Below are 27,644 nucleotides of genomic sequence, written 5' to 3' on the forward strand. Positions count from 1 at the left end.
TGGCCAGCACAGCAGGGATTGATGTGGGAACCCCCAGGGCTAAAAGCACAAGCTGCTAAAGCCCCTAGAGCACTTGAACGGGAGCTATAACAGACTCCTGTCCTCTGTGAAACAGGCACAGGGAGACCTAGTTTTAGCAGGTATTTAGCTGTCTGAGGGGGAACCTAGGATTTACCTCAAGCAGCTAACATGCATTAACAACAACAGCCTGGTCTTCTCTAGGATTTGAATGTGTTAATATGCACCCTTTCCCCAAGTGTAGACATGGCCTGAAGAAACACCAGTGTAGGTTGGAGGGGAGTCAGGGTCAGAGCTGGCTTTTCGATCCAGCATCGCTCTGGGTGTGTGTGTGAAGAAGAAACCTGCAGATATTGAGGATAAAATCAGAGGCCCTCCTTTCCCTAGCATTCACCACTACCCCTAAACCTCTTGAGAAAAGGAGACAAAGTGAAAGGCCCCTGAGCCCCTCCCCAAGAGATCAGTGATGAGAGCAGGATGCCTCAGGGTGGGAAGAACAGAGGCTCCATGGATATATGATGCTCATGGGAGAGGGATGCAGAATTCTGAGGCGGGGGATTTCTATATGCCCATTTCCTATATGCTCACTATAACAAAATGGTACATTCCCACAGGCACGAAACCAGCTCCTCCCCAGCAGGAGTCTGCTATTTGCTGCTTTACCAGATGCTCCTGTGTGCATCTGGGCGAGGTTAGGGCTGATTTGCTCCTGGCTCCTCTGTGTACATTGGGAATGCTGGGGGTCAGCTAACTCATGGTCCTATGTGTATCTGGGCAGTGCTGAGGGCAGGTTCACTGTCAGCCCCAAACGGCGGGTTCTAAATTCTCCCTCCTAATAGTCAGGGCAAGAGAGAGATTATTTATTTATTTTACTTTGAGTCCCAAGTGATCAGGGGAAATGTGGGAGAAGGCAAAATACCATATATATCCTAACGGCTGTGAATCCAGAATTCAAAACCATGCTGGGTTAGTTCTGTCCTTAGAAAGTTTGCAATAACCCACCCACAGCTGACTTGCCATGTCAGTAACTGAAAACCGCACTTCCCATACATTCCTTTCATTGCTGATCTGGAGGGACCCGCCTGGAACTGAAAGATCTGTTTCCAGATTGGCTGAGTCTGGCTTCCGTAGAGCCGCTCTCCAAATAGCTGTGAATTTTACCTCTCTGGGGCTTTACCCTGCAGTCCTGTGAGTCGACAGGAGCCCTGCCTGTATTAAGGATGGGAGGATCAGGCCCTGAGCTGGCCCTCTGCTGAAGCAGAAGTTGGCTTTGGCAGTCATGTCATTCACAAAGCTGTAATGTGACAATATTTCAGCGCTTCTCCGGCTGGCTGTGTTGCTGTACTGCTGGTCATCGAGAGAGGGAGGAAGCAGGAATGTTGCTACAGAAAGCAGGGCAGGCCAATCAAAGTCATGATTTCTGGTCTCTCAGAATCCTCTGTAGCCTATAAATCCTGGATTTCCCTGCACAGCTTCATCAGGGAACTGAAATTGCCTGGCTAGCGCCTGGTAAAAAGCCATTGAGAGTGCTGCTACTCCAAACCTGAATGAGGCTGTTAGACTGTTCTCAATGACACAAACTATTAGTCGTAGTAATTGGATTTCTAGTACAGTAACTCCTTGCTTAATGTTGTTGTTATGTTCCTGAAAAATGCTACTTCAAGTGAAATGATGTTAAGCAACTCCAATTTCCCATAAGAATTAATGTAAGTCGGGGGGTTAGGTTGAGGGCTTGCCCCATTCCACCTGCCCAGCGCTCCAGCTGGGATGTGGGGTCGGGGTGTCAGGGGCTTGCCCACTCCCCAGCTGGAATGCCGGGCAGGTGGAGTGGGGCAAGCCAAACAGTCTTATAATGGAACATTGCGCGACTTTAAATGAGTATGTTCTCGAATAGATCAGCAACCTAATAACGAAACAATGTTAACCAGGACAACTGTAAGTGAGGAGTTACTGTACATACACCTGCCACCTGGTTCTTGGAGTTTATTTGACACTTTGAATATAGGCCTGATTCTCATTTACACTACAGCCTTTTTACACCACTTGGGCAATGTAAAGGGGCCTTAAAGATTACATGTACCTGAGTGTTAATGAGACTCAAACCCCTGGGGAACATACTTTTCCTCACTTTTTTGAGCAGCTCCAGCAGCAAGGCTAAAACTGTGTGAGGTTCTGAGGCTTTACTGTTGTCTCTAGCACTCCCAGTGAGTGCTGCAGGGGAGAGGTAAGGCACAAGGCGGGGGAGGCAGGAGGGAAGCGGGCACTGCTGTGCAGTACTAGTTTAAACCCATGTCCGATCCCCAGCCATATGGGCACTTCCTTATGATTGGCAGTTTTAACCCAGGAGTAATCGAATTAACCCCTTCGCTACTGCTGCAAGAAATGGCGCGTGCCTTGCAGCAGTTTCCTTGGGAGATGTCCTTTGCAATGAACCTAGGGTGACCAGATGTCCCGATTTTTATAGGGGCAGTCCTGATTTTTGGGTCTTTTTCTTATATAGGCTTCTATTACCCCCCCATCCTCCTCCTGATTTTTCACATTTGCTGTCTGGTCACCCTAAACTGAATGTTGCCGATTACAGGTGTGCTGGTCAGCACAGCATTTTTCAGACGTATCTGCCTTCTCAGTCTGCACTGGAAGGGTTAAAATGTAACCGCTGGTCAGCACCCTCTCCCCCGCTCCCCTGTTCACCATCCTGCTGCTTTGAAACATGATGTTTCTGAAAGCATCTGAATGCAAGGCCAAGTTCCTCCATGCTATAACTCCATTGCCTTCAGTGGATTTACACCACAGAGGACTTTGGCCCATGCTAGACACAGCCTTCCCACTAAATAAGCTTGGTCTTTGACTCTCACTGGTTTTTAACAGAGTAGCTGGGACTAACTTAAATGGACTCTCTCCTTATTTACACCACTGAGGAGAATCTGCCCCGCAGCCTCTCTCCTGTGTGAGAAGGGGGAGGGGGAGCCAATCCTAATAGAAGATTAAAGCTGCAAACATGCAAACTGCAGCAGAGAATAGTCAAGATGAATAAAACGCTGCCTCTGCATAGGTCATGTGAGTTTCCTTCCAATGGTTAATGTGGGAATGCTGGGGCTATGACCCGCCATGTCATCCTGTACTGCTGACTGTGCCACCTAATCTGATAACAGATTGGGTGATTAGAGAGCTGGATGATGCAAATAGCTGTAGTTATGGCAACAGGGAGAAAGGCCATAGCCCTTATGGGAGGTGTGTTTATAGCAGCAGCACTGCTGGAGCTTTAGGACTGAGATGTCTGGATAGCACGTGTTCTGTAGATGAATGAAATTAATAACTGGTAATAATAATTAGTCATTATTTTATTCCATCAGAATATGTTGCTGCTCTCCAGCCTAGTGTTTTGCAATACTCCTAGCACTGCAGGTTCCTGTCACACAGGCTGATGCTTTATTTAGAAGTTACTGTTTTAGTTCTGATCAGCTAAATTCTTCAGCTCCTCTTAGTTAATAGCACATTTCCAGGAGGCTTTGCAAGTTTAAAAGTCAGGACTTTGTTACTTTGTAATGAACTGATATGTCTGTCTGTCTCTTGGAACTGCTCAGATGGCTGTCAGAAGCCCTATACTGTTATCAGTTACTGGTGATTCTCCATTGCTAAAGTGATAGGGACCTATTCTTTTGGCATTCTAACTCTGCTGTCCCTGTGAAGTTTCTAATGACACTGCTGTGTCACATTGGCTATCCATGATTTCTCTATTGTCAAAGGTTTGTTGCATTTTAATCAGGTTAAATTTCACTTTGAACAATTTAATCAATATACTTAGCAAATTTTTTATTAATTTATCTGAAATTGTTCAATGAATAATATTTCTGAAAATATTTCAGCCTATGGGTAGCTTGCAGTATCTTTTCACCCACTCACCAATGAGGGCGGAGGGGGGGGGAGAGAGAGAGAGAGAGAGAGAGAGAGAGAGAGAGAGAGAGTGTGTATGTGTGTGAGTTTGGAATTCGTTACTCAGACTTTGTGGCTGATCACCTCAGTCAGATGGGGTTATTTTTTGTTTCTTGGTTTGACTGCCTTAATCTTTGTTCAAAATACTTTTTCTTCAGCCCTAATTTATCACAAAACAAATTTAGGACCTACATTAAAATAAACTTTGCCCAAACTCAGTATTTGCTTTCTGTAGTCATTTGTGCAAACGACTTTGGTCATATCGTTTTTGTGGTAACCCCACACAGGAGAGTGGGGATGATTTTTCTGTTTGTGCTGAGAGGTGTATCTTTATGTTTTAATATCACTAAGAAAAGATTCCGGAATTTGTAGCCTGTTGTAGTAATTGAGCCTATGAATTTACTTGAATTGTAAGTTTAAATGTTCTTTGCCATCATGGCCACCATCCCCACCATCTCCTGTGACTTTGTCATCCTGATCCTGAGAGATGCCCTGACCAGACCAGAGAAGGGCCCAGCTGATCCCGTGCTCCAGCTGAATCTCGGACACCATCTAGGATGAAATGGGATTGGACTTTGCCAACAAGAATAGCTTCAGTTCATTTCAACTAACTTCTCTTTTCCCCAAAAAGATATTTGCCACCTTCTAAGAAACTGAGAAACAAAGTGATTCCCCCACCCCCCGCCCTTCATAAAAACTCTCTCCAGCTCGAGGGAAAGGGAGCAAGAGACGTTCTTAAAATGAAAGCCTTGTTAAAGCATTTGAAATGTAAAGTATTAACTGTTTCTCCTTTTCTTTATCTTTAATAAAAAGTTAAAGGATTTATGATTGTGTTTGCCATGGCACTAAGCAAACTAAAGCTTCTGTCGGCCAACCCTGGTTTAACATTAACCGGTGACTGTGTTACGTTAACATCTTTTGGTCCATTTATTCCATCTAAATTAATACAACATTTCTGACACCCAGTGTGGGGCCTGGAGGGTTAATACAGACTTAGAAGCTAACACCTTGGCAAACAAAAATTTGTTTTCAAAGTTAGTGTTAAACCAAAAAAAAAAGGTTTTTAAATCCTTGAATATGCTGGTCTTTTTGAAAAAAGTATGCAAAGCGAACTGTTTTTTTTTGTTTTTGCTTGTTAAAAAAGTTAGCTTTAAAACAGTGGTTAATGTTTTAAAATGACAAAGTATTTTTAAGAAAAAGCAAAAATAATAAAAATTAAGTGTTTTTAATTAAATTGCTAAATCAGACTTTTAAGTTGGCCTGGCTCTCGTGTTAACAAAATGCTAGCTTATACCAGGGCTGCTGCTGCATTAACTAGAAATTAAACTTCAAACCACCAAAAGGAAGAGTTGTTGCAACACCAAACATTTTGTAATTGTTTTGTCTTTAAAATGTTGTGCAATGTTTTTGTCCTGTTTTGTTGTTGGTTTGTTTGTTTGTTTTGTTCTGTGCATGTGAGACAGCAGAATGCTAGTGTGGCAGGTTAGCTTTCCTGTAAGAAGCTAAATTGCCATGATGGCCGTTTTATCCTCTCAAATGTTGGTGGTAAAAGGTAGTGGCCAAGGTCTATTAGACAGTAAAAATGCCTGCAAATCTTTACTGCCTTTGGGTGTTGCAGATGGCTCATAAATGCAAAACTAGTTCCAAAAGAACTTTGCTTTTTCTTTTTTTTCAAGAAAGCACCACACTTAAATAAAAATGCCACCCGGGCTAAAGTGTTTCTCCAGGTAAGCAAGCTTAACTGTTGGTGCATACAATTTTTATGGTTTGTGTAAATTGTATAGCTTTCACTGTGTAAGCAGCAAAAAAGGGGAAAGCTTCCTTCCCCTCCCGCCCCCCGCTATCTTTACCCATCTTGAGTGTACAGCCAAAGACACAAGATCTAGGTTGCAGTTTAACATGTTGCAAACATATAACAGCAGCAGTTTTAAGTTTTGTTTTAGCTACAAATCTAGTGAAATATAAGTTCTTACACTTTTTAGATGTTAATGAAACTTACCTGTAACTTTTGTAATACTTAATCAAGTAAAACTTATAAACCCAATTTTAAAATAAATGTACAAACCTTAAAATATAACCAAGTACACGTTACCTTTCCTCTAGATGACTAAACTATTTTTTTTTGTAACTGTAATTTTATGAAAAAATGTCCAATCCTAGGTGGAATTGGCTCATGGGAGCAACTATGTTATAATAATTTGGCCTACAAATTTACTTTAATTGTGAATTCAACCTTAAAAAGTGATTGTAGGTTCATAAAATGTCTCAATAACCCATAACGACAAATGTTAAAGGTTAAGGATACAAAAGGGAGACAAAAAAACCCCCTGAATTAGTTCAAGCAAAAAGGCCTACTACAGTAACTCAAGGAAGGAATGTGTTAAAACCATGCTAAGAAAACAGTGAATAAAATATAAACAAAATAGTATATCAAAAACTAAGCTTAATTAGTAAACAAAATAATAAAGGAATGGGCTATTCCCCCCCCTTCCTTTTTTTTAAATTAAGGACTTACAAAGAGGTCTTTAACTACTAAAACAAGCTTCACCGTCATGGCTGCCACCCGTACTGTCTGCTAAAACCCTGGGCCTTTGTCATCTTGATCCTAAAAATGTCCTAACCAAACTGGGCCAAAGAAAGACCCAGATGACATTGCCACCTTTTCTAGCTCCAGCTGCGTTCCATACACCATCTAGAATAAAATCCTACTTAAACAATAGCAGCATCAGCTCATCTTAACTAACTTCTTTTCTTCCCCTTCCCTCAAAAGACAGTAATTGCCAATCTTTAATATGAGCTAAAAATGGTTGGTTATGAATATTTTTCTTTCTTAAAAACTGTCCAGCTCCAAAAAAGGGCAATTTTTTTGCCCCAAAAGTCTTATTTTATACTTTACATTGCAAACAGGTTAATTATTTTTCCTTTATTTTTATTTAAATTGTTGTATTTTATTATTAACATTAGCCATAATATTAAACCTAAGTCTTAAACCTCTATATGCCAAACCTTGTTTAATATTAATCTGTATCTAAATTATATTAATACCTTTAGCCCATTTATTTCAGCTAGACTAATTGAACAAGCCTTGTGACACGTGCTGTTAAAGTATTTTACAGAGCACCATGAGCACTGTCATAAACAGATAGCTAAGGGTTAATGTCTCTTTCACCTATAAAGGGTTAACAAACAGTGACCTGCAAACACCTGACCAGAGGACCAATCAGAAGACAAGATACTTTCAAATCTTGTGGAAGGAAGCCTTTGTTTGTGGGTTTTGGGTTTGGCTTTGTTCTCTCTGGGTCCTGGACGGGACTAGAGGTGCAACCAGGTTTCTGCCAATCTCCCTGCTACAGTCTCTTATCTATTCAGAATTGTGAGTAAGAAAAGGCGGTCATAGTCTTTTAAGTTTTTTTTTTTCATTTACATATGTGTACTTGCTGGAAGTAGCTTAAATTGTGTTTCTGCTGGAGAAAGTTTCTTTCTATTGTTTATAAGTTGAAAGACCCTGTAACTGTTTACCATCTAAAGTGCAGAGATAAACTTTTACTTTTTCTTTCTTTCTTATTAAAAGTTTTGCTTTTAAGACCTGTTTAATTTTTTTCTCCTAGTTAAGGTTCAAGGGAATTGGCGAGGATAAGGGAAGGATAAATTTTCTCTTTGTGTTATATTCACGCAGCTTGTATTGCCTCTGGGTGAGGGGGAAGGTAACACTCCTCTCGGTGTGGTGATTCAAAAAGTTGAATCAGGCAATCTCCTAGTGTTCCCAGGGTGGGAAGGAGCTGGGAGGAAGAAGGGAGGGGGGAGGGAATGGCTTATTTCCCTTTGTTGTGAGACTCAAGGAATCTGGGTCTTGGGGTCCCCTGGGAAGGTTTTGGGGGGACCAGAGGGTATCAGACCCTAAAAAAAATTCCTGATTGGTGGCAGCGCTACAGATCTAAGCTGGTAATTAAGCTTAGGGGAATTCATGCTAGTACCCATATTTTGGACGCTAAGGTCCAGATTTGGGAATTATACTTGACAAGCACAGTGACAGATCTGGAGGATCAGAGGAAGGAGGGGGCAGGTCAGCCAGTGACCTGGCTGCACAGTGCAGCAGACCAGGCTGCGAGGTCATGCAGTTAGTGAGCAAGCAAGATGTCTGGCTCTGAAGCAACTGTCTGCTGGGTGGGAGGTGGGGCCAGTCAAGCCTGAACCTCAGACTAAGTAGTCACCTCAGGGCAAGGCATGTCAGGCCACCGACTGGCTGAAGCCCTCTGTTGGTTGCTGGCAGGGTTTCTCCATCATTAGCTTCTCTGTGTCGCTTCCCTTCTCCCTACGTCTGATTGTCACACTTATCCTGTGTCATTTCCTTGGGCAGGTCTCTCTCCTTGTGCCCTTCTTGTGCCCCGTCCTTATTGCTGTGTTTGAGTGTTTTCTGTTACCTCTTGCGTCTGTCATATGCTCCCCTATCCTACAACCAGTCAGCACTGAGAGCAGGGTGTAGTCACCTGCCAGGGAGCAAGGAGACCAAATGAACCCATTCCCAAGCTAGGTAAGTATAACCAAGCAATTCAGCCTTTTTTTTGCCTCCTTGTGCTGTGGGTCCGGAGCTGGTGCTCCCACTTGGTGTGCCTTTTTCCTCTTCCCGCTGCTTGCTCCTTAGAAGCAGGGAAGAAAGGAAGAGGGAAGTGTAGAAGACAGCCTCAAGACTAGGGGGCATGCAGAAGCTTCCTTTGAGACATGGCATTATTCTCAAATCTCCTTTCTTCAGTTCTGCTTGTGTTCTCATGCATGCCATCAGTGTCCAGGCACCCAGCGAGGGACCACTAACCCAGCTCCTGAGCTCCTGGAAGAGGCTATTTTATTTTCATGAAGGAGGTGGGAGTAGTACATTCAGGTGACATTCTGGTTTAAAAAGGACATCCTCTCCTCTTATGAGAAGTGGTGTGCCCTAGTGACTAGGGCATTGGACAGGGATGCCAGAGGACTTGGGGTCTAGTCCCAGCTCTGTTACTGGTCTGCTGTGTGACCTTGGGCATTTCACGCTACCTTTTGCGTGCCTCAGTTTTTCCATCTAAAATCCATGAATAATGATACTTTCCTCCTTTGTAAAGTGCGCGGAGAGCTGAAGATGAAAAGAGCTGTTGATTGTTATGGTAAAGCCATAAATTCTGTGCACAAGGTATGATTTTGAGTACCCTAAAGCTTTCTTTTCTGATTGGACTTCCAGGATGCCCACTTACTGCATATGGAGGAGTCCGTCTATCTGTGCATTTTCCTTAGAGAAAGGGACAGCCATTTCTAAGTTCTGCCCTTAGGATTAACTCGAGGATCTAGACTAGGGTGACCAGACAGCAAGTGTGAAAAATCGGGACAGGGGGTGGGAGGTAATTGGAGCCTATATAAGAAAAAGACCCCAAAATTGGAGCTGTCCCTATAAAATTGGGACATCTGGTCACCCTAATCTCAACTCTTTAGTGATAAATGCCTGCATCAGGCAGGGTGCACATTTATCCTGAATGGGACAATCTATTTGTTCCAGTGGGATTTTCACCAGTCTAGGTTGAGACTGAGAGAGAGTGTTACAGCCAACTGAGCATGGCAATATCCGACTATGACTTCCCACCAGAGAGAGGATCCCCACCTGCTGCATATTGCCTAAGGCCCTAATGTTTTGGACCCTGGGAATCTGATTGTGCCTGCCAGATCTGGACAGCTAAATCTCCCTTGCCCTAGAGAGTGAAGGGTGTAGTTTCTTCAGGCAGGATCTCCCATGGACAAAGCACATTGCTTGGCAAGGAGCAAGAAGAATTGCACGATTGGTATGTGAGAGAGAATCCAGAAGAACTCTTTAAAATGTGCTTCCAGAAGGAGAAATGGCAGTGAGGGAAGTGTTCTGACTGCATCTCTGCCTATTGATTTTTGTGGGGTTCAAGAAGGGACTTAAATTTGGCACCTTGAATGCCCAAGTTGTGACATTATCCATTGGACCTGGCTCTCTTCAGCTGTGTATGGAGGTATGGAGGCCACCTCTACTCCCAGTGCTGCTTGGCTATAGAATGAGGAGGAGGAGGAAATGAGAGATGTATGACAAGAAAGAATAATTTAGTGTTCACTGTACTTGTCATAGTTTATCCTCTTCCCAATCCCTCTGTCCAGTTTGTTTGTGAAGCACAGGATTTACCATGCTGCAGTAGGCCATCTTCTTGTCCACACTCCTGCTTTTGGCAGTGATCAGAATTTGATGCTGAAGAGAGAGGTGCAAAACCTTCCACGTGCAAAGTCGTCCACCATGTCCTTAGCCAACTGTGCAGGATAAGCTTCTTCCTGCAGACGGGCCCAGCCATTCAAGGAAGAGGTAGGAAAAGAGTGTGGCTCTGGACTGTATTTTCCTTAAATGACAGTCTTTTTTGCCTTCTGGCTTCCTGGGAGGAAGAGGCAATTCTACTAACTGGCTGTAGGATGGGGGAAGAGAACAACCATAACAAATGTGATTACTAGTAGGTAATTCTTTCTGTGTTTTCTGTCTTCTGTGTTAACCCCTTTGTTTCTGTCCTTTTTTTTTATTTTAGTTTTGTTGGGAAACACAGAGATAGGTTGTTCTATGTTTTGCTTTGCCACATTTTTTTTTGTGTTCCTATTATAAGACACAGGTAGTTTAAATAAAATAAAACAAAAAAGTAAATAAAGAAATCCTCCTTTCACATGTTTAGTATTAAGTCAAGCTGGTTGAAATGTTTTCATTTAAATGTTTTTAGGAAAGAAAATTTTTCATGGGAGTAAATAAGGAGACTTGGGTTCTAGTTCCACCTCTTGCCAGTGGTCTGCTGGGTGACTGCTCTGTGCCTCAGTTTCTCCACTGCAAAATGAGGATAATGATACTGACTTCCTTTTGTAAAGCATTTTGAGATCTACTGATAAGTGCTAGATAAGAGATAGGAATTATGATAATTATTGTTACACTTTCCCCTATTTTAAACTATACACACATTATTCTCAAGGAACGGCAGTTACTTTACCAATAAATGTTACTGTCAATGACTGCATATATTTTCTGTTGTCGATAATGCTTACCACTCATAGTGTTTTTCACCAATTGATCTCAAAGCACTTTACAAATGTGGGTAAGCATTATCATTCTCCCTTCAGTCTCACATGCTGAGTCAGCGCACAGCTGAGAATAGAACCCTGGAGTCCTGACTCCAGGCTTGCTCACTGGATCATGGGGCAGTTTAATAGTATCTACATTTAAAAAAAATAGAAACTGAAATAAGGATAAAAAAACTAATACAAAAATTGAAGAAAAATCCCTGGATTAGATTTCAGGTTGATGGTGTGTGATGAACTAGGCCTTTCTTTAGATGCGAATATTTTGCTTGTTTGTTAAGCCAGTTAAGGATGTCTTTTACTTTTTATTTCATTGGTCTTTTAAATGTTTTTTTGGGGGGGAAGGGCTGGAAGTGGTGTGATAACATTATCATTACTTAGGGCATGGCTACACTGGAGAGTTGCAGCGCTGATGATGGGGTTACAGCGCTGCAACTCACCCTGTGTCCACACTTGCAAGGCATGGCCAGCGCTGCAACTCCCTGGTTGCAGTGCTGGCTGTACACCTGGTCTGCTTGGGGTGTAGCGATTCCAGCGCTGGTGATGCAGCGCTGGTCATCAAGTGTAGCCACCAAAAGTGCTGTTATTGGCCTCCAGGGTATTAGGAGGTATCCCAGAATTCCTGTCCACAACAAACCAGAAGAATGGCTGAACTCCGATCTCCCCATAGCTACTATAAAAAACAAACACAGCTGCTCTTTGCTCCAGCGAGAGAGCGAGCGGAGGCAGGGGAATTGCTTTGGAATGTTCACAGCTGTTTGCTTGAGGAGAGAGGGGAGGGGTAGTGTTGAGCAGCTGCTTATATGGTCTAAAGACTATTTAGGAGTGCATAATTTGCATTTAGTGAATAAGAGACAGGTGGGGGAAAGGTCAAAACTTTTAAAATGATTGAAGGTAGGCACTATGTATCTTCCAGTCCTTAGAACTTGCAAGGCAGGGAGCTGAGAACAGTGTCAGCTCCAAAAATCCACTCTGTCTCCGCCACGCTCCCTGTCACACTCCACCCCACCCCCCTCTTCTGAAAAGCAGATTGCAGCCATTTGAATGCTGGGATAGCTGCCCACAATGCACCACTCCCAACAGCGCTGCAAATGCTGCAAATGTGGCCACACTGCAGCGCTGGTAGCTGTCAGTGTGGCCACACTGCAGCGCTTTCCCTACACAGCTGTACGAACACAGCTGTAACTCCCAGCGCTGCACATCTCCAAGTGTAGCCATACCCTTAGTGATCCAGACCATAGTGAATTGCATGTGTGTAAAATTTTCTTTGTGTGTGTGTGTGTGTGTTTGTTTTTATCTTGGCTAAACACTCTGGGCTAGATTGGCATAACTCTATTGCTTCCAGTACATACCTACTGACTTCAACAGAGCTTTGCCAAAATATTCTAGCTGAGTCTGGCCCATGAGCCATACAAAGTTAATTTTGTGACTCATTTTATTAGCAATGATTCAGGGAGTTTCCTGGCCTTGTGTAAAACAAGTCATGTAATGAGTCTTAGCGGCAGGATATAAATGCTCTATTATTGTGGTTTTGGAAGATTATTCCTGCATTAGTGGATTTGGAATTGTTACAATAACCAATAGGCGCATAAAAGGTTTGAGTCTGTTTAAAGTATCCATTTACAAATGAGTTGTTGCAGCAGGCCTGCCTGAACTAGCCTCCATCATCCATGTGTTTTTGCTGTCTGGTGAGGGAGAGCATTTTTGGAAGAGTTGGACAAGAACTGCAGAAAAATAGAGGTCCAGCGGTTACGATGCTTGTCTAGTACTTTGGAGATTTGGGCTCAAATCTCTGCTCTGTCACACAACCTCCTGTATCACTTAGTGTCTTTATGTTTGTTCCCTAGCTCTAAAATGGGGATAATAGCACAGCCTTACCTCACAGAGGTGTTGTGATGATAAATATACTTGGGAGACACTCATACTTTAATAATGGGGCCCATACAAGTACCTAGGACATTTAGATAGCTAGAAACATTATTCAAATAGCTGCCCCTCACTCCCAGATTCTCTTTGACGACTCAAGCAAATCTGTACTCACTACAGCTGGTCAACATTTTCTCAGTTTTCATCTTTTTGACAAAAATTTTCATACATGTATTTTAAAGAATAAATTCACATTTTTGGAAGACAGTTCCAACCAGCTAAAGAGCTGGTTGGAGCTTTTTATTTTAAAATATTCATCACATCAAAACACACCCCCCCTTTTTTTTTCTTTTGAAATCACAGTAAATTTTTTTGAAAAAAATCCACAATTGTTACTTTTTTTTTTTTTGAACCGGGGTAGTATTCACACCAGAAATGTTTACTGGCCCTCTTGAAAGCTCTTTGTGGATATAGGAATCATCCTGTCAACGAGAAGTAACACCATCATGTGACTTTGGGTGACAAATCATCAGCTCAGGTAATGAACGCTGAATAGAATGTACTCCAAGCAGTGCTGGTGATGAGATGAGTACATATAAACCATTCGTTGAACAATTTCCAATTTGCTCTTGGCTATCAGAGCAAAGATCAACTAAAATCAGAATCAGAACCAGGAAAGGAAAATCAGAGGAGAATCAGAACCAGGAAAGGAAAATACCTGACAAATGAACCCATAAATACACATTTGTCTCTCTAGGAGTTAATACCCACTTCAGACGCTGCCCAGTAGCAATTCAGAGCTGCACCAACTGAGATCCATTTCCCAACTGAGTTTAAAGCAAAATTCCCATTGATTTTAAAATGAACAAGGCCAGGTCCTGAGGGTGGCATAGTGGAAAGGAACATGGTGTAATTGTTAAAACAAAGGATTTGACATCAGATTACCTATTTCAGGCTCTGCCACTAACTCATTATATGACCTTGAGTTAGTTACCATAACCTTTGTGCTTCAGTTTCCCCATCTGTAAATTGGGGATCATAATACTGCCCTAACTTTGCAGATTCCTTTGGGAGCCTTAGATGAAAGAGACTATTTAAGAGCAAATTATTCCTATAAACTCTCAGCAGATATTAGCACAGCCAAAGTTGATTTACTTGGTATTAACCGGGCAGTGCTACACCCCAAACAAGATATTAAAGAGGGAAAAACTGTAAACAGTGCAGTATGTTATTACTTTCAAAGCTTTGCTGCAGATTTAAAGCCTTCAGGGACATTAGCAACATGTCCTGGCTTCAATGCTGAAGGGCAAAGTTCATGCCTTGGTTATTTAGGGGATATTCCAAAAGGCAAACAATAAATCATCAAATAATTACAGCACTGCGCTAATTATATATGAGCAGTGCTGCTTTGAGGAGGGGGCAGGGAGAGGATGAGTGTGTATATATAGATGTCTTTGCTGTTTGTTCAGGAAGGCACTTGCGATAGGCCATGCTGGTTTTGTTTGGATTGCATAAGATTTAATCTAAAGTTAGAGATGTTTTTAGTTGATCTGTGTTAATGTTGGGTGGGAATTAACATGCATAAGAGAAGATCATGAGACCTCTCCCCTTTTTCCGTCGCTTTATCGGCTTCCTGCCAAAGCAGAGTGGCTAGAGGCTAGTTGGGCTGGGCTGGAATCACACAACCCAGAGAGCGAGATGCCAGCGATCTCAATCCTTTACAGAGGCGCCGTCATTATTAGCAGGTAATACGTCTGAGCAGCAAAACTGATGAAAAATGGGTAGCGGGTCAGAAGAAGGCAAGGAGACTGCGTAGTTGGGCTGGGGTGTTTAAGAGCCTCCTTGGGGAAATACAAAATTCCTGTCTGTGCGATAGATATTTAATGTCCAATCTCCTATCAGCTGGGCAAGAGGAAGGGAAGATTCCTTTGGTTTCCACAGAAAAGTGATTCAATAAGGGAGGGAGGGGTGTCATAGCATTCCTTCTCAGATCTGAACCTTAGAGTTCGGAAAATGAGATATTAGCACCTGAATCCTCTAAGCTTAATTACCAGCTTAGATCTGATAGCGCTGCCACCACCCAAAACTATAGTGTTTTGGGGCACTCTGACCTCCCCAGCCTTCCCTGGGGACCCCAAGAACCCAGATCCCTTGGGTTCTTAAAACAAGGAGAAATAAACCATTCCCCCACCTTTCCCCCTCCCAGAATTTCCCTCTCTGGGCTATCCTGAGAGATACTGGTCCAACCTCTTAAATCACCATACAGAGAAGCATCTCCCTTCCCTTCCACAAAGAGGCAAACAGATTCAAGGAAAACAAAGAGAGATTCTGTCTCTCCCCCTCCCATCTCCCCCCCCATCGTCCTGGTGAGTTATCCCAATCCCCTGGAATAACACAAAGAAAACAAGAAAAAAAAATCAATCAGGTTCTCTAAAAAGAGATCTTTTAATAAAAGAAAGGAAAAAGTAAAGAATTATCTCTGTAACTTCAAGATGTAAATATTACAGGGTCCTATAGCTTACAGACACCAGAAAGAGACTTTCCACCCAGTACCAATACAAATCAAAATATTCCCAGCAACTACACATATAAAAGTTAACCAGCCAGATCCACAATTGCAAATAGAGTAAAACAATCAAAAAGCCTAAACCGCCTGTTTTTACTTACTATTTGAAAAGAAACTTAGAGAGCCTGTAGTAATGTCTGGTCTCTCTCAGACCCTCTGAGAGAAAATCATACAACGGACAAAGAACACACACAAAAACTTCCCTCCACCCAAATTTAAAAGTATCTTGTCTTCTGATTGGTCTTCTGGTCAGGTGTCCAGTTCCCTGCTTGTAACCCTTTACAGGTACAAGAGACATTAACTCTTAACAATCTGTTTATGACAAGGGGGGATGTGTGTCTGCTTCAGAAAGGGCTGAGACTGTGACGCAGGCTGAGAAAATCCAAAGTGCCTCCCTTAGGATAAGGGGGAAGACTTGTGCTGTCCTGTCCTGGAATATCTCCTGGCCCTTGGTACCTTTCCAGGACTTTGTTTTGTTTTCTCTCCAAGCCAAACGAGGGGAGGGAACATGAGTGACTGTGTGCTCAGGATGGAGTAAGGTATAATGGCGTGATAAGTGAAAAGGCTAAGGGTTATTAAATTGGATGAGCATAAAAGCTTTCAGTGAAATGCTATTCTGAATAATGAACTCTTTTTTGTTTGACTGCCTGCTCTCTTGGGGAAGGTTTCCTTCCTATTCCTGAAGTCCCAGCACTGCATAGGAAGTGATTAAGAAAAGAAGACTTTTTGGAAGTCCTGCACACCTAGTATGAGTCTGTCTTGTGCTCAGGGTTATTTGCTCCAAAATCAGCCCTCTCTGCTCCTTTTTGCTGTGCATTTTATATGATTAGAAAGCTTGTTCCCTCTAATGTTAACGCTGTGTGTGTTTGGGTTTTTGTTAATTTATTCCATTGTTGGGGAGATCAGATTTAGGGAACATTTTGGGGGTAATCGGCTAGTCACTTGTTTTATGAAACCCCTATTCTGACACTACATTTGAGTTCGGGTTAAAACTCAGTTTCCTCTTTGTTAATAACATGGTTTCTTCAGGCACATATCCAGGTAACTGCAAAATTCTGCGTAGTAACTTCAATACACTTAATTAGGGCCACATATTCTGCTGAAGTAAATTGGTGTAGCTCCATTGACTTCAGTGGAGTTATTCTGATTTACACTAGCTGAGAAATTGGCCCTAGATGTTTATCTAATGCCTTGAATATGCAAAATATTGTATAAATATTAAGTATGATTAATATGAAACTGAAGTAGGAGGAATGAAGATTTTTTTGATTGGAAGGTGAAATTTGATCAGAGACTTAGTCTTGGATATTATGGTCTCTGAGGTGTAGTTTCAAGCTGTGTGAAGGTACTTAGTTAGGATTTAAATCTTGGCTGTCCCTACAGGCTTTTCTGGAAAAATGCAGGGTTACTCCTCCCATAACCTGTTGGGTTTATATCCGGTTAACAGACTCTGCTGTATCCACTTCCATGTTATTGCTGAGACCAAACCATGTCAAATCTCATGCTGAATCATGAAACTCACATTTTTCCTCCAAGGTGAACTATGGGAACAGGAGAGTGCACGGCAGGAGGCTGAATTAAAGAGGACCTCGGTATTGGTTTGCCATCTAGAATAGTTGGGCACTTTTGGCTTGTTAGGTTAAAATCCACCCACTCCCATGTAACACTGCTGCTGTGAAAGTATCTCGAGGGGTCAGGAGAAGAAAAGGGACCATACTTGAATTCTTTAGTGATCCAAATAAAAACCTGTATTTTTGAGGCAAGTTGAATCTAATACTGAGGCACTCTGCAGCCCCGAGTCGTCTTTAAATAAATAAATAGAGGGCAGAAATTTCAGAGGTCTTCAGCATTGGCCTAACTCTGCTCCCATTGAAGTCAGTCCTGTCCCAAATGTCTCTCAAAAGCCTTCATGGTAGGAACTTGAGCTCGGTGATGCCTCAGGATGGGAATTTGTCTATCCTAATCTCTTGTAGTGCAATATATTGGTGTAGCACTGTTGATGTCAGGGGGACTGGATGATGGTGTGTTAATGTGACCTTATTTATATCTATGCTGAAATGTCTGAAAGGCTGGATCTCTACCTCTGTGCCTGGAAGGAAGTCAGAGGCACTATGGAACATACACGGCCTCTTGGTTCTTCCCAAGTGTTTGAAGTTACCTTGTTAATACGTTTTCTGTTTTTACTTAATATTGGGTCCCACTTATTTGCTTGGGTGTCGGAGGTCTAAAGCATCTGTTTTTTGACTAGAGATGGTCGGAATGTTTTCGCTAAAATGAAATGTCAGCAAAACATGCCGTTTCATCTGAGCCAAAACATTTTGCTGAGAGATATTCGTTTCCATGAAATCATAGGACTCGAAGAGACCTTGAGAGGTCATCTAGTCCAGTCCTCTGCACTCAAGGCAGGACTAAGTATTATCTAGACCAGTGGGGGCTGCAGGAAGTGGCGCGGGCTGTGCTGGCAGCCCTTCCTGCAGCCACCATTGGCCTGGAGTGGTGAACCGCGGCCAGTGGGAGCCGTGATTGGCTGAACCTGTGGACGTGGCAGGCAAACAAACCAGCCCAGCCCACCAGGGGCTTTCCCTGAACAAGTGGTGGCCCTAGTTTGAGAACCACTGATCTAGACCATTTCTGACAGGTGTTTGTCCAACCTTTTCTTAAAAATCCCCAATGATGGAGATTCCACAACCTCCCTGGGCAATTTATTCCAGTGCTTAACCACTCCGACAGTTAGGAAGTTTTCCCTAATGTCCAACCTAAAGTGCCCTTGCTGCAATTTAAGCCCATTGCTTCTTGTCCTATCCTCAGACGTTAAGAAGAACAATTTTTCTCCTTCCTCCTTGTAACAACCTTTTATGTACTTGAAAACTCTTATCATGACCTCTACCAGTCTTCTCTTCTCCAGACTAAACAAACCCAATTTTTTCAATCTTCCCTCATAGGTCATGTTTTATAGATCTTTTATCATTTTTGTTGCTCTTTTCTGGACTTTCTCCAATTTGTCCACATCTTTCCTTAAACATGCTGCCCAGAATTGGACACAATACTCCAGTTGAGGCTTAATCGGCGTGGAGTAGAGCTGAAGAATTACTTCTCATGTCTTGCTTACAATATCCCTGCTAATACATCCCAGAAAGATGTTCACTTTTTTTGCAGTAGTGTTATATTGTTGACTCATATTTAGCTTGTGACCCACTATGACCCCAGAGCCCTTTCTGCAATACTCCTTCCTAAGCAATCATTTCCCATTTTGTATGTGTGCAACTGATTGTTCCTTTCTAAGTGGAGTACTTATTGAATTTCATCCTATTTACTTCAGACCATTCCTCTAGTTTGTCCAAATCATTTTGAATTTTAATCCTATCCTCCAAAGCACTTACAACCCCTCCTGGCTTGGTATCATCCACAAACTTTATAAGTATACTCTCTATGCCATTATCTATATCATGGATGAAGATATTGAACAGAACTAGACTAAGAACCGATCCCTGCGAGACTCCACTCATTATGGCATTCCAGCATGACAGTGAATCACTGATAACTACTCTCTGGGAACAACTTTCCAACCAGTTATATGCTCACTTTATAGTAGTTCCATCTAGGCTATATTTCCCTAGTTTGTTTATGAGAAGGTCATGCAAGACCGTATTAAAAGCCTTACTACAATCAAGATATATATAATGTTTGGAAAGGTTTTGGGGTGAGAGAAAGACTCATAGACTTTACAGTCAGAAGGGACCATCATGATCATCTAGTCTGAGATCCTGCACATCGAGGTAGTGAATGTCCTCACTTCCACTGGAGGAGAGGGGGAAACACAAGAGACTCTAGCTCGGTGGGTGCAGCACTGGCTTGGGATGTGGGAGACTAGGTTCAGGTCCTTTCTCTGCCTGATTTGGGGTGCTCTGGGATGAAAACTCTGCTCTAGAGCAGGGAGCTGAGCTTGGATCTCTCAAGCTAGTGCCCTACCCACCTTACTATAAAGTGTGACGTGATGCAAAACCGTTTGAACAAAAACGTTGGAAGTTACCACAAAATGGAGTGGTCCTCCAGTCAGCTCTAATTTGATCAGTGCTCCTCCATGCTAATTAGGTGTGTGCTTTAAAACCTTGGAGCTGAAATCTACTCCACCTCTCACCAAATTCCTTCATTACAGAATGAGTTGGTTTAAACTGTTTTTGGCAGTAGACTTATTGGACTATTGGTCCAAATTCAGATCTAATTTGTGTACCAATGTATATCTGGAATAAATCCATTAGCCAGAGAGGTGGTGTTCCACATGGGCACCGGTCTCATTGAGAACACAAACACACATATTTTGTGTGTATGTGTGTGTCTTTCTTTCCATCCATCTGTCCATGTCTGGGTATGTATACATTAGCTTATGTCTATGTAACTTTGTGAGGTTTGATTTTTGCCCTCTACCAGCATGCACCTCATGCACTGGTTTGTATCTTTTGAAACGACGTGTTTTTTGTATGGTTTTATGGGCACAGATTGTCGGGGTGGGGGTTTCCTGTGTCTGTGTGTTTGTGTTTTGTGTGTCACTATTTTAGCCTCTTCAAACTGTATCTGGTCTATCTTCCAGGACACTCATGGGACCATATGGAATGGATCGAACAGTGCACTGCATTGATTTCTATGACTGTGCAAATGGGCTTGGTGAGTACTTTGTGTATGTGCAAGCATCACCCTGGGATATTGGAGAAAATGCACCATCAAATTTCGCTTCCAGCATCTTGAATGGCGACCTCCTCATGCAGGTACAATGCAGAGGACTGTGTCTTCTTTTGAATAGCTTCTAGAGTGTGTAAGGGAGCTATACCCTTAAGACAGTGCTGGTCTTGTAATTAATACACAAGAGTGGGTGGTGAGACCTGGATTCTATTCCCAGTTCTGCTACAAACCTCCTAGATCACCTTGGACAAATCATTGAGGCCCAAAATGTCCACTAATTGTTTTGTGTACCTCCATTTTTGAGTGGCCAGCCGGAGTCACCTTGATTGGGGCACCCAAACTAATATTTGTTAAATGTCAGTCTTTATCTCTCTGAGCCTCAGTTTCTCCACTTGTGTAATGGGCAAATACATATTTCTCCACTGTTGTAAAATATGCTGAGATCTCTGGAAGAAAAGGATTTTGTAGGTGTATTATTTTTATTATATGCTCAATGACGGGAAATTGAAGTTAGACAAATTCAGACTGGAAATATGGTGCAGTTACCTACTAGGGAGGATGTTACTCACTGGAACAACTTACCATGGGATATGGTGGATTCTTCATCACATGGAGACTGTAAATCAAGAAGGGATGTTTCTCCAAAAGATACCCCCTATTTCAACCAGAATATGAGCTTGATGCCAGATCACTGGGTGAGCTCCTCAGGGCTGGGCTATGCAAGAGGTCAGACTAGATGGTCATAATGGTCCCTTCTTGACTTAACATCTCTGGATATTCTCTTTCTGAAAACAGCCAGGATTTGGCATTGGGTGAATCAAAACGTGGGTTTGAGACTACAGAAGGACTGTATTTCACAGAGGCAGTGAGGTGCAAATGACCCTCTTCTTCCCCACAAGCCCTTTAAAACAAATGAAAACACAAAGCCCTTTAAAACAAATGAAAACATGCAACCGTTGCTCAGACAGATGCTCCTCTTGACTTCAGTGGGAGCAGGGAGGCCAGCACTGAGCGCTTGTGAAAACCCCACTCTCTCTGAACACCAGTCTGGCAATGGGGCTGTCACCATGCTATAGCCCACCCAGACATGTCCCGTCTTTGGCAGCTAGCTGGCACCCCTTTTCCACTCGGTGATGCCTGAAGCCAGACTATGGCTGCCTACTGCATGGGTATGCTGGGAGGAAGTACATGCCATAAATGCTCTGCTCCTTGGGCACCCATGCAGGGCCAGCCGTAACTTGACCTGTTCTCCCTGTTTGTTAGATTGAACTCTGACCTTCACACGAGGTGTGGATGGGAGGTCCTGTTTCTGGTGCCTGGCCAGCTGCAGATTATCCCAGTGAAAGGTGCCATGAGATAGTTTAAAGTAACCTCGTATTCCCCTCTCTTGCCACAAGCAGAGTCTGCAGTGCTGCCCAGGAGCTCAGAACTGCTGCTCTAGCCTCCTGCGCAGACATTACCTTGGCAGCATACATTTAATGGCTTGGAAGTGCTTTGTAACACTTACACTTTGAAAGGTAGGACAGAAACCCAAATTCTATTCTAGTCTCTCTTTCTGCTCATTATTTTCTGAAATTGAAATATTAGTTCACCTGCATCCTGGAATGCTACCTTCAACTAAGAGAATCACCTCTGTTGTTATAACTGGGGTGTGTGTGTAATATATGCTGCATAAAAGCTTAATATCATATAGACAGATCTTCAGCTGGTGTAGAGTAGCAGAGCTTGGAGCTAGCTGTAAAATATTTTTTTGCCCTCCCCCCCCAAAAAAAAAAAAAAAAAGATTTTTTGGTCACATTTCCATGAAAAATTTGAGGGTTTTTTGGTCCAAAAAAAAAAATCAAAATATTTCAGCCCAAAACTGAAATATTTTGATTCTGAAATGGTGCTGCGGTGCATCATGGGAGTTGTAGTTCTGGTGCCTCATGCTCCCATTCTTCTCAATGGGCTCGGCTTCATGGTCAAACCATGTCTCCCATGAGGCACCATGCACCTCTTGGTGAGAAGAGGCAGTGCATTGTGGCCGTGGTACATCATGATAGATGAAATCTGGCTGAGGAACCTGGCCTGTGGAAGAGAATGGGAGCATGAGTCACAGGAACTACAATTTCCATGAGACACCACTATGGCATTTCAGAATCAAAATATTTTGACCAGTTTTCAGTTCTGTACTTCAACAACTGAACCCCCCCAAAATAGAAATTGGCACTTCTTATGAAAATTTTTAATCAAAAACCCAATTTCCTGTTGCAAAAGAGCTCCCATGGAAAACTTTCACCCAGCCCTTTGAGTCAACTTATGCTAATTTACACCAGCTGGGGATCTGACCCATAGTTTAGTTTTTGAAAGCATGGAGCTGTTGGCTAGGATGCGGCCTAAGGAGTGGGGTGGAGGCCAAAGTTGGCCACTAGCATAAAGTAGAACTACTTTACAGCCCAGAGCAGTTGCAAATCCTCATCATGGAGGGTGAGAGCCAGAGTCACACACATTATCTTCTGTACGGTGCATACTTTAAAAAAAAAAAAAAGATTAAATGACAACAAATCCATCTGAATTCATGATGGGGAATAGTCAGTGAGACTCTTCAATAATCATAGCCAAAGAGAGAGAGGTGCTAAGAATTTCAGCTCAGCAGATGAACTAGTAAGTGGAATTGGAGCTCTCCTGAGAAACTAGCGAACGGCTGTTTGGGAGCTGTCTATTTTCAGCCATCTGAGTGAGCTGGTTGACAGTTGTGATGTCATCTCCCCTGAAGGAATAGGTCTGCTTCCTTGGAGCTTCTACTCTGTAGATGGGCTAACCTGTGCAATGATTGGGAGCTCAGAGCATTTCCATTATCCAGTGGCTCAGAAATTTCAGCTCCATAGATGAACAAACTTGATTCAGTTGCTGGGATTGGAGCTCTGGGAATGGACTAGCTAGGTCAGTGACTAGAAGCTCAGTAGACTGGCTAGCATGCATTAGCCATTCACATGTCCATAAATTATATACTCGATCCATATGTTGCTATATCACATTCTAAAACTGTATCTCTCCGCCAAACTCTACCCAAGAAGGGGCAAGAGGCCTTTGTAAAGTGTTGCAATATGATGTAGTTGGCAGTACTGAAGTCTGGTGATTCAGTTTCCAATGCAGTCCTTCAGCTTTTCTTCATGTTCTGTTGTGGGATGAGCCATGGATCATATAGTCAGGTAAACTCATCCAAGCTAAGTAGCACACTTTTTTAAAAAATCACTCTTTCAGCCAGAAACAAGAGCAATAAAGTCATTACAAGAGTACAGTACTAAAGCTAGCTCTTAGCTCAGGGGTAGGCAACCTATGGCATGCGTGCCGAAGGCAGCACACGAGCTGATTTTCAATGGCACTCACACTGCCTGGGTCCTGGTCACCAGTCCGGGGGGCTCTGCATTTTAATTTAATTTTAAATGAAGCTTCTTAAATATTTTAAAAACCTTATTTACTTTACATAGAACAGTAGTTTAGTTATATATTATAGACTTATAGAGAGAGACCTTCTGAAAATGTTAATTTATTACTGGCACACGAAACCTTAAATTAGAGTGAATAAATGAAGACTCGGCACAACACGTCAGAAAGGTTGCCGACCCCTGTCTTAGCTAGTTCTACAGGGCTCAGAATTCTTTGGAAAAGAAAGAAGCACCCGTGAATCATAGCCTTAACTCCTAACCTATTAATGGGCCAAATTCTGAACCTGGCATAATTCCAGAGTAACTACAAAGATTTAAGTATTAGTCCAGACTTACACAAGTGTAAGAGATCAGATCTAAGTACTAGGTCTGTTCTGTGGCTTTAACTTGAAACCCAAACAATCCCAAATGAAAGTCCAAACGCTCCTTAAATCGTAACTTTTAATTAGGAATAGTTCTCAGAGGCAAGTGACAGTTAAACAGCATTTCTCAGAAAAGCTGAGATCCAGTGATCCTTACTTTCATCATCTTAGAACTGAGCTGAGTGTGGTTCACCTGCAACCTGTCCCTGACCCCAGACAGAAAAGAAGCCAGAGACTGCGAGAGTAACAGAGGGAGTAAGAGAAATATAACTGAACACTGTCAGCTTAGACGTCGAACAGGAGTCTGCTCCACTGTGTCTAAGAGCAGGAATGAAGGTCACAATCCTGAGGTTTGGTGCCTGGGATGGAAGACTGAGCAATGCATTAACATGTGGAAAGCACTCAGTTTTGAGCTGCGGATCACAACCTAGGCAACAATAATAGTTAGTTAGCCCTTACAAAGTACAGTTCATCGACCCAGCTGGATACCCATGACCACCTCTGTTCTACAAATTGGGGAACTGGAGCACAACGACTGACTTTGCCTAAGGTCACGTAGCAGATGTGGCAGGGCAAGGGCTTGAAACCAAGTCTGTTGTTTGTTTGGTGCCTGATCCAATATACCTCAGTGTCTGTTTGGCACCTAGTTGTTGAGCGTCACTGAAAACCACTGGGGAGCCTGACTGCTAGACTAAACAAACATCTTATCTAAGGACCCCTTGACCCATAGTGGAGATGGAGATCCAGGAGCACTGTGAGATTATAGGCCTGAGGATTTTTTCCAATGGCACTGGAGGGAACAGGGTTTGATGCAAAAGAGCAAGTCCAGGGTCTGAATTTTGAAATATACTGTAAAGAACCTCACACAAATGCTCTCTGGGTCATTCTAAGCTGTACCCTGACCTTGACTTTCCTCCATAAACCTTTACTCTGCGAAAGAGAAACCATCGAGGACACCCGTACCAAGTCCAGGACCTTTGCCAGAAAAGAAAGATTAAAGAGATCCAAAATAGGCTAGATTATCAGGCCCTAAGTATTACTTAATAAACATTATTCTGGGACACCGATGCTATCAAATTAAAGGGGCACTGTCAATTTAATTTTGGTCCCAAATATAAGTTGGGTTAAAATAAGTCTCTTTCTTTCTAAAACCTAAAAGGATAATAGAAATGTTTCCACAATTTACAAAAAACGCCCTCTCATCTACACAGTTGGCTTTTAATTTAGTGTTTAACACCCAAACAGAGTTGCACTAAGAACCTGAAAGTGAAATGAATAGTAAATAAAAGGGAAATGATTGTTGTGGACTATCTTTGTTCAATCCAAGGAAATGCAAAATTGACTAAGCCCATATACAATGACATGTAAACCAGAATTTAAACATTCTTTTCCTTCTAGAAGCTGTTGTTAGCACACTCTAGGTCAAACAAACATTTGTTCACAATTTATGATTTTTCAGTTGACTGAATGGAACTGATGTTAAAACCTTAAAGGGATAAACACCTGTTTGCATAAGCTTATAACTTATGCCCTGATCTTGCAAAGATTTATGAGCATGCTTAACTATATTGTCACTGTTGCCAACCACAAGCATTCAAAAATCATGAGTCAGGTCCCCCCCCCCCCAAATCAGGAGATTGGCCTAAAAATCATGATTTAAATAATAGTAAACGTCAGGATAGGTGTATCTCCTGGTTTTGGAACCATAGGGTTCAGTTGCTTCACGTTCTCAAGAGTCCCTCTGCAACCATGAGGACTAGATATTTATTGTTGTTTTAAATGAAAACTGAGATTTTTTTGCAATCACTTGAATCTAGGAGCTGGGGCATTAAGAAAATCTTCAAATATCATGAGATTGGTGATAAAATCACCAGAGTTGGTGCAGTGCCTTGAGGTCAAGTGAGCAAATCTTTACACATCACTAGCTAACAAAATTCTCCTTGTTCTGGAGGGTGAGTTCTCAGTTTGGGTGCCATTGTGGTGGTTCTCTTTCTCTCTCTCCTTTTTTTTTTTTTTTTAATCCCATCTTGTGAAAAGCTTCAGTTGGCATTTTCCTGCTTTTAAATGGCCAAAATAGTGTGGTGGTGGTTGTGGATACTCCCAGGGGCGGCTCTAGGTATTTTGCCGCTCCAAGCACGACAGGCAGGCTCCCTTCAGCGGCTTGCCTGCGGGAGGTCCCTGGTCCAGCGGATTCAGCGGCAGCATGTGGGAGGTCCGCCAAAGCTGCAGGACCAGCGGACCCTCCACAGGCATGCTGCCAAAGGCAACCTGCCTGCCGCCCTCGCGGCGACCGGCAGAGTGCCCTCTGTGGCTTGCTGCCCCAGGCACGCACTTGGCATACTGGTGCCTGGAGCCGCCTCTGGATACTCCCCTCCACCTCATGCTCAGCCCTGCACATGCATAGAACCTGAGTGTCTTCTCCTTGGAACAGAACCTGGAGCAAGTGGCTCTGTATTAATGGCTTACTCTTGATTGGTATTTTGGCAGTGGGTTTCTTACTCTCTCCTTTTCCCTCTATGTCAAATAGCTGAGACATTAAACTATGAGCCGTCACTATTGCGTTAACACACTGACTCACTTCCAAAGAACTCACATAATAATTTTTACCACCATATTGGCCCCATAGATATATTCACACAATGAGTCACCAATCTTGGTTGCTTCCTAGTCGCTATTGTATTGATAAACATGATTAATAGATGCTTGGAGCGAGACGTGATTGATTGGATAATGCAAAGTTTCATAATGCATATACACATGCTCACCTTGGCACTGTCCTTTTGGGCAAGGAACTGTATTTAAAGTGCCGATACTCATTTAGTTGCTGGATTGGAATGACTTTGAGGAAGATATTCTGATCTGATGGGGAAAATTCAGAGAAGAAACCTAAATAACCCACCCTTATTATTACTATTTATTTGTACTGCACTAGAGCTTAGTAGCCAGGCCAGGACTCTGTTGTGCTAGGGGCTGTACAAACAGAGAACAAAAAGAGAGTCTCTGCCCTAAAGAGCTCACAATGCAAAATTCAACTTCTAGTCAATGTGGCGTATTCCCTATTCAACCCTTCCATCACATCTAACATGATGTAACCCTAAAGGCTGGTCCATCTCCATGTCTGGCCATGGCTTCTAGAGGCACTGTGGCAAGGAGGAGATGCAGTTCTGAGAGAGAGACCTAGGTTTGGAGTGAGTCCTGGATCTGCCTCCCGTGTTGGGTACCGCCTTCTCGCTGACTCTCTCTTGCTGCGCTCCATTCTCCTTGCCATAGGTGCCTATGCAATTCCATCTGCTGGAAAGCAATAGGGGGCTGGTGGGAACTGCAGACACCTGTGGGCAGGCGCTTGCACAAGGAGGGGCAAGCAGGGGCTTGCCCCCCAGTAATTGGTGGGGCACAGAACTCCAGCCCCAGTGCTGCAGTGGGGAGATGAGCTCCTCTGTCCCCAGGGCTGTGATGGGGCAGAGAACATGCCTCTCCAAAAGCCGTCAAAATGTTATTCCTGCACATGCCCCTGCCCTTGGGGTAGGTGGGGAGAGGCTGGCCTGGACCCCACGTAGGCTCTGCACTGGGGGTGAGTGGTGGTGGGTTGGCAGCCTATGGCTGCTTGTATGGTAGTGACGAGCGAGCAGCCCTCATCAGTGCTGAACAAGCAGGTCAGAGAAGGGCTTAAGCTAGTGGATGGCCTGTTGTTCAGCAGAGAGAGAGTCT

At 43.0% G+C, this 27,644-nt stretch overlaps 1 protein-coding gene across 2 annotated transcripts in view; it reads left to right on the forward strand.

The window, feature by feature from the left end:
• Window positions 1-27,644, forward strand: part of LOC115659231 (syntaxin-binding protein 4-like) — a 118,258-nt gene that overhangs the window by 11,902 nt on the left and 78,712 nt on the right. Inside the window, exons 1-2 of one of the 2 annotated variants that reach the window (XM_030579151.1) lie at window positions 3,004-3,075; window positions 20,058-20,131. In XM_030579151.1, coding sequence (XP_030435011.1) covers window positions 3,074-3,075; window positions 20,058-20,131 — 76 coding nt within the window. In that variant the 5' untranslated portion in view covers window positions 3,004-3,073. Of the gene's footprint in view, window positions 1-3,003; window positions 3,076-20,057; window positions 20,132-27,644 lie in introns of those variants that run through there. The other variant, XM_030579150.1, reaches the window with a different exon arrangement.

Source organism: Gopherus evgoodei, chromosome 10 (genome assembly GCF_007399415.2).
Source record: "Gopherus evgoodei ecotype Sinaloan lineage chromosome 10, rGopEvg1_v1.p, whole genome shotgun sequence".
Classification (NCBI taxonomy): Eukaryota; Metazoa; Chordata; order Testudines; family Testudinidae; genus Gopherus; species Gopherus evgoodei.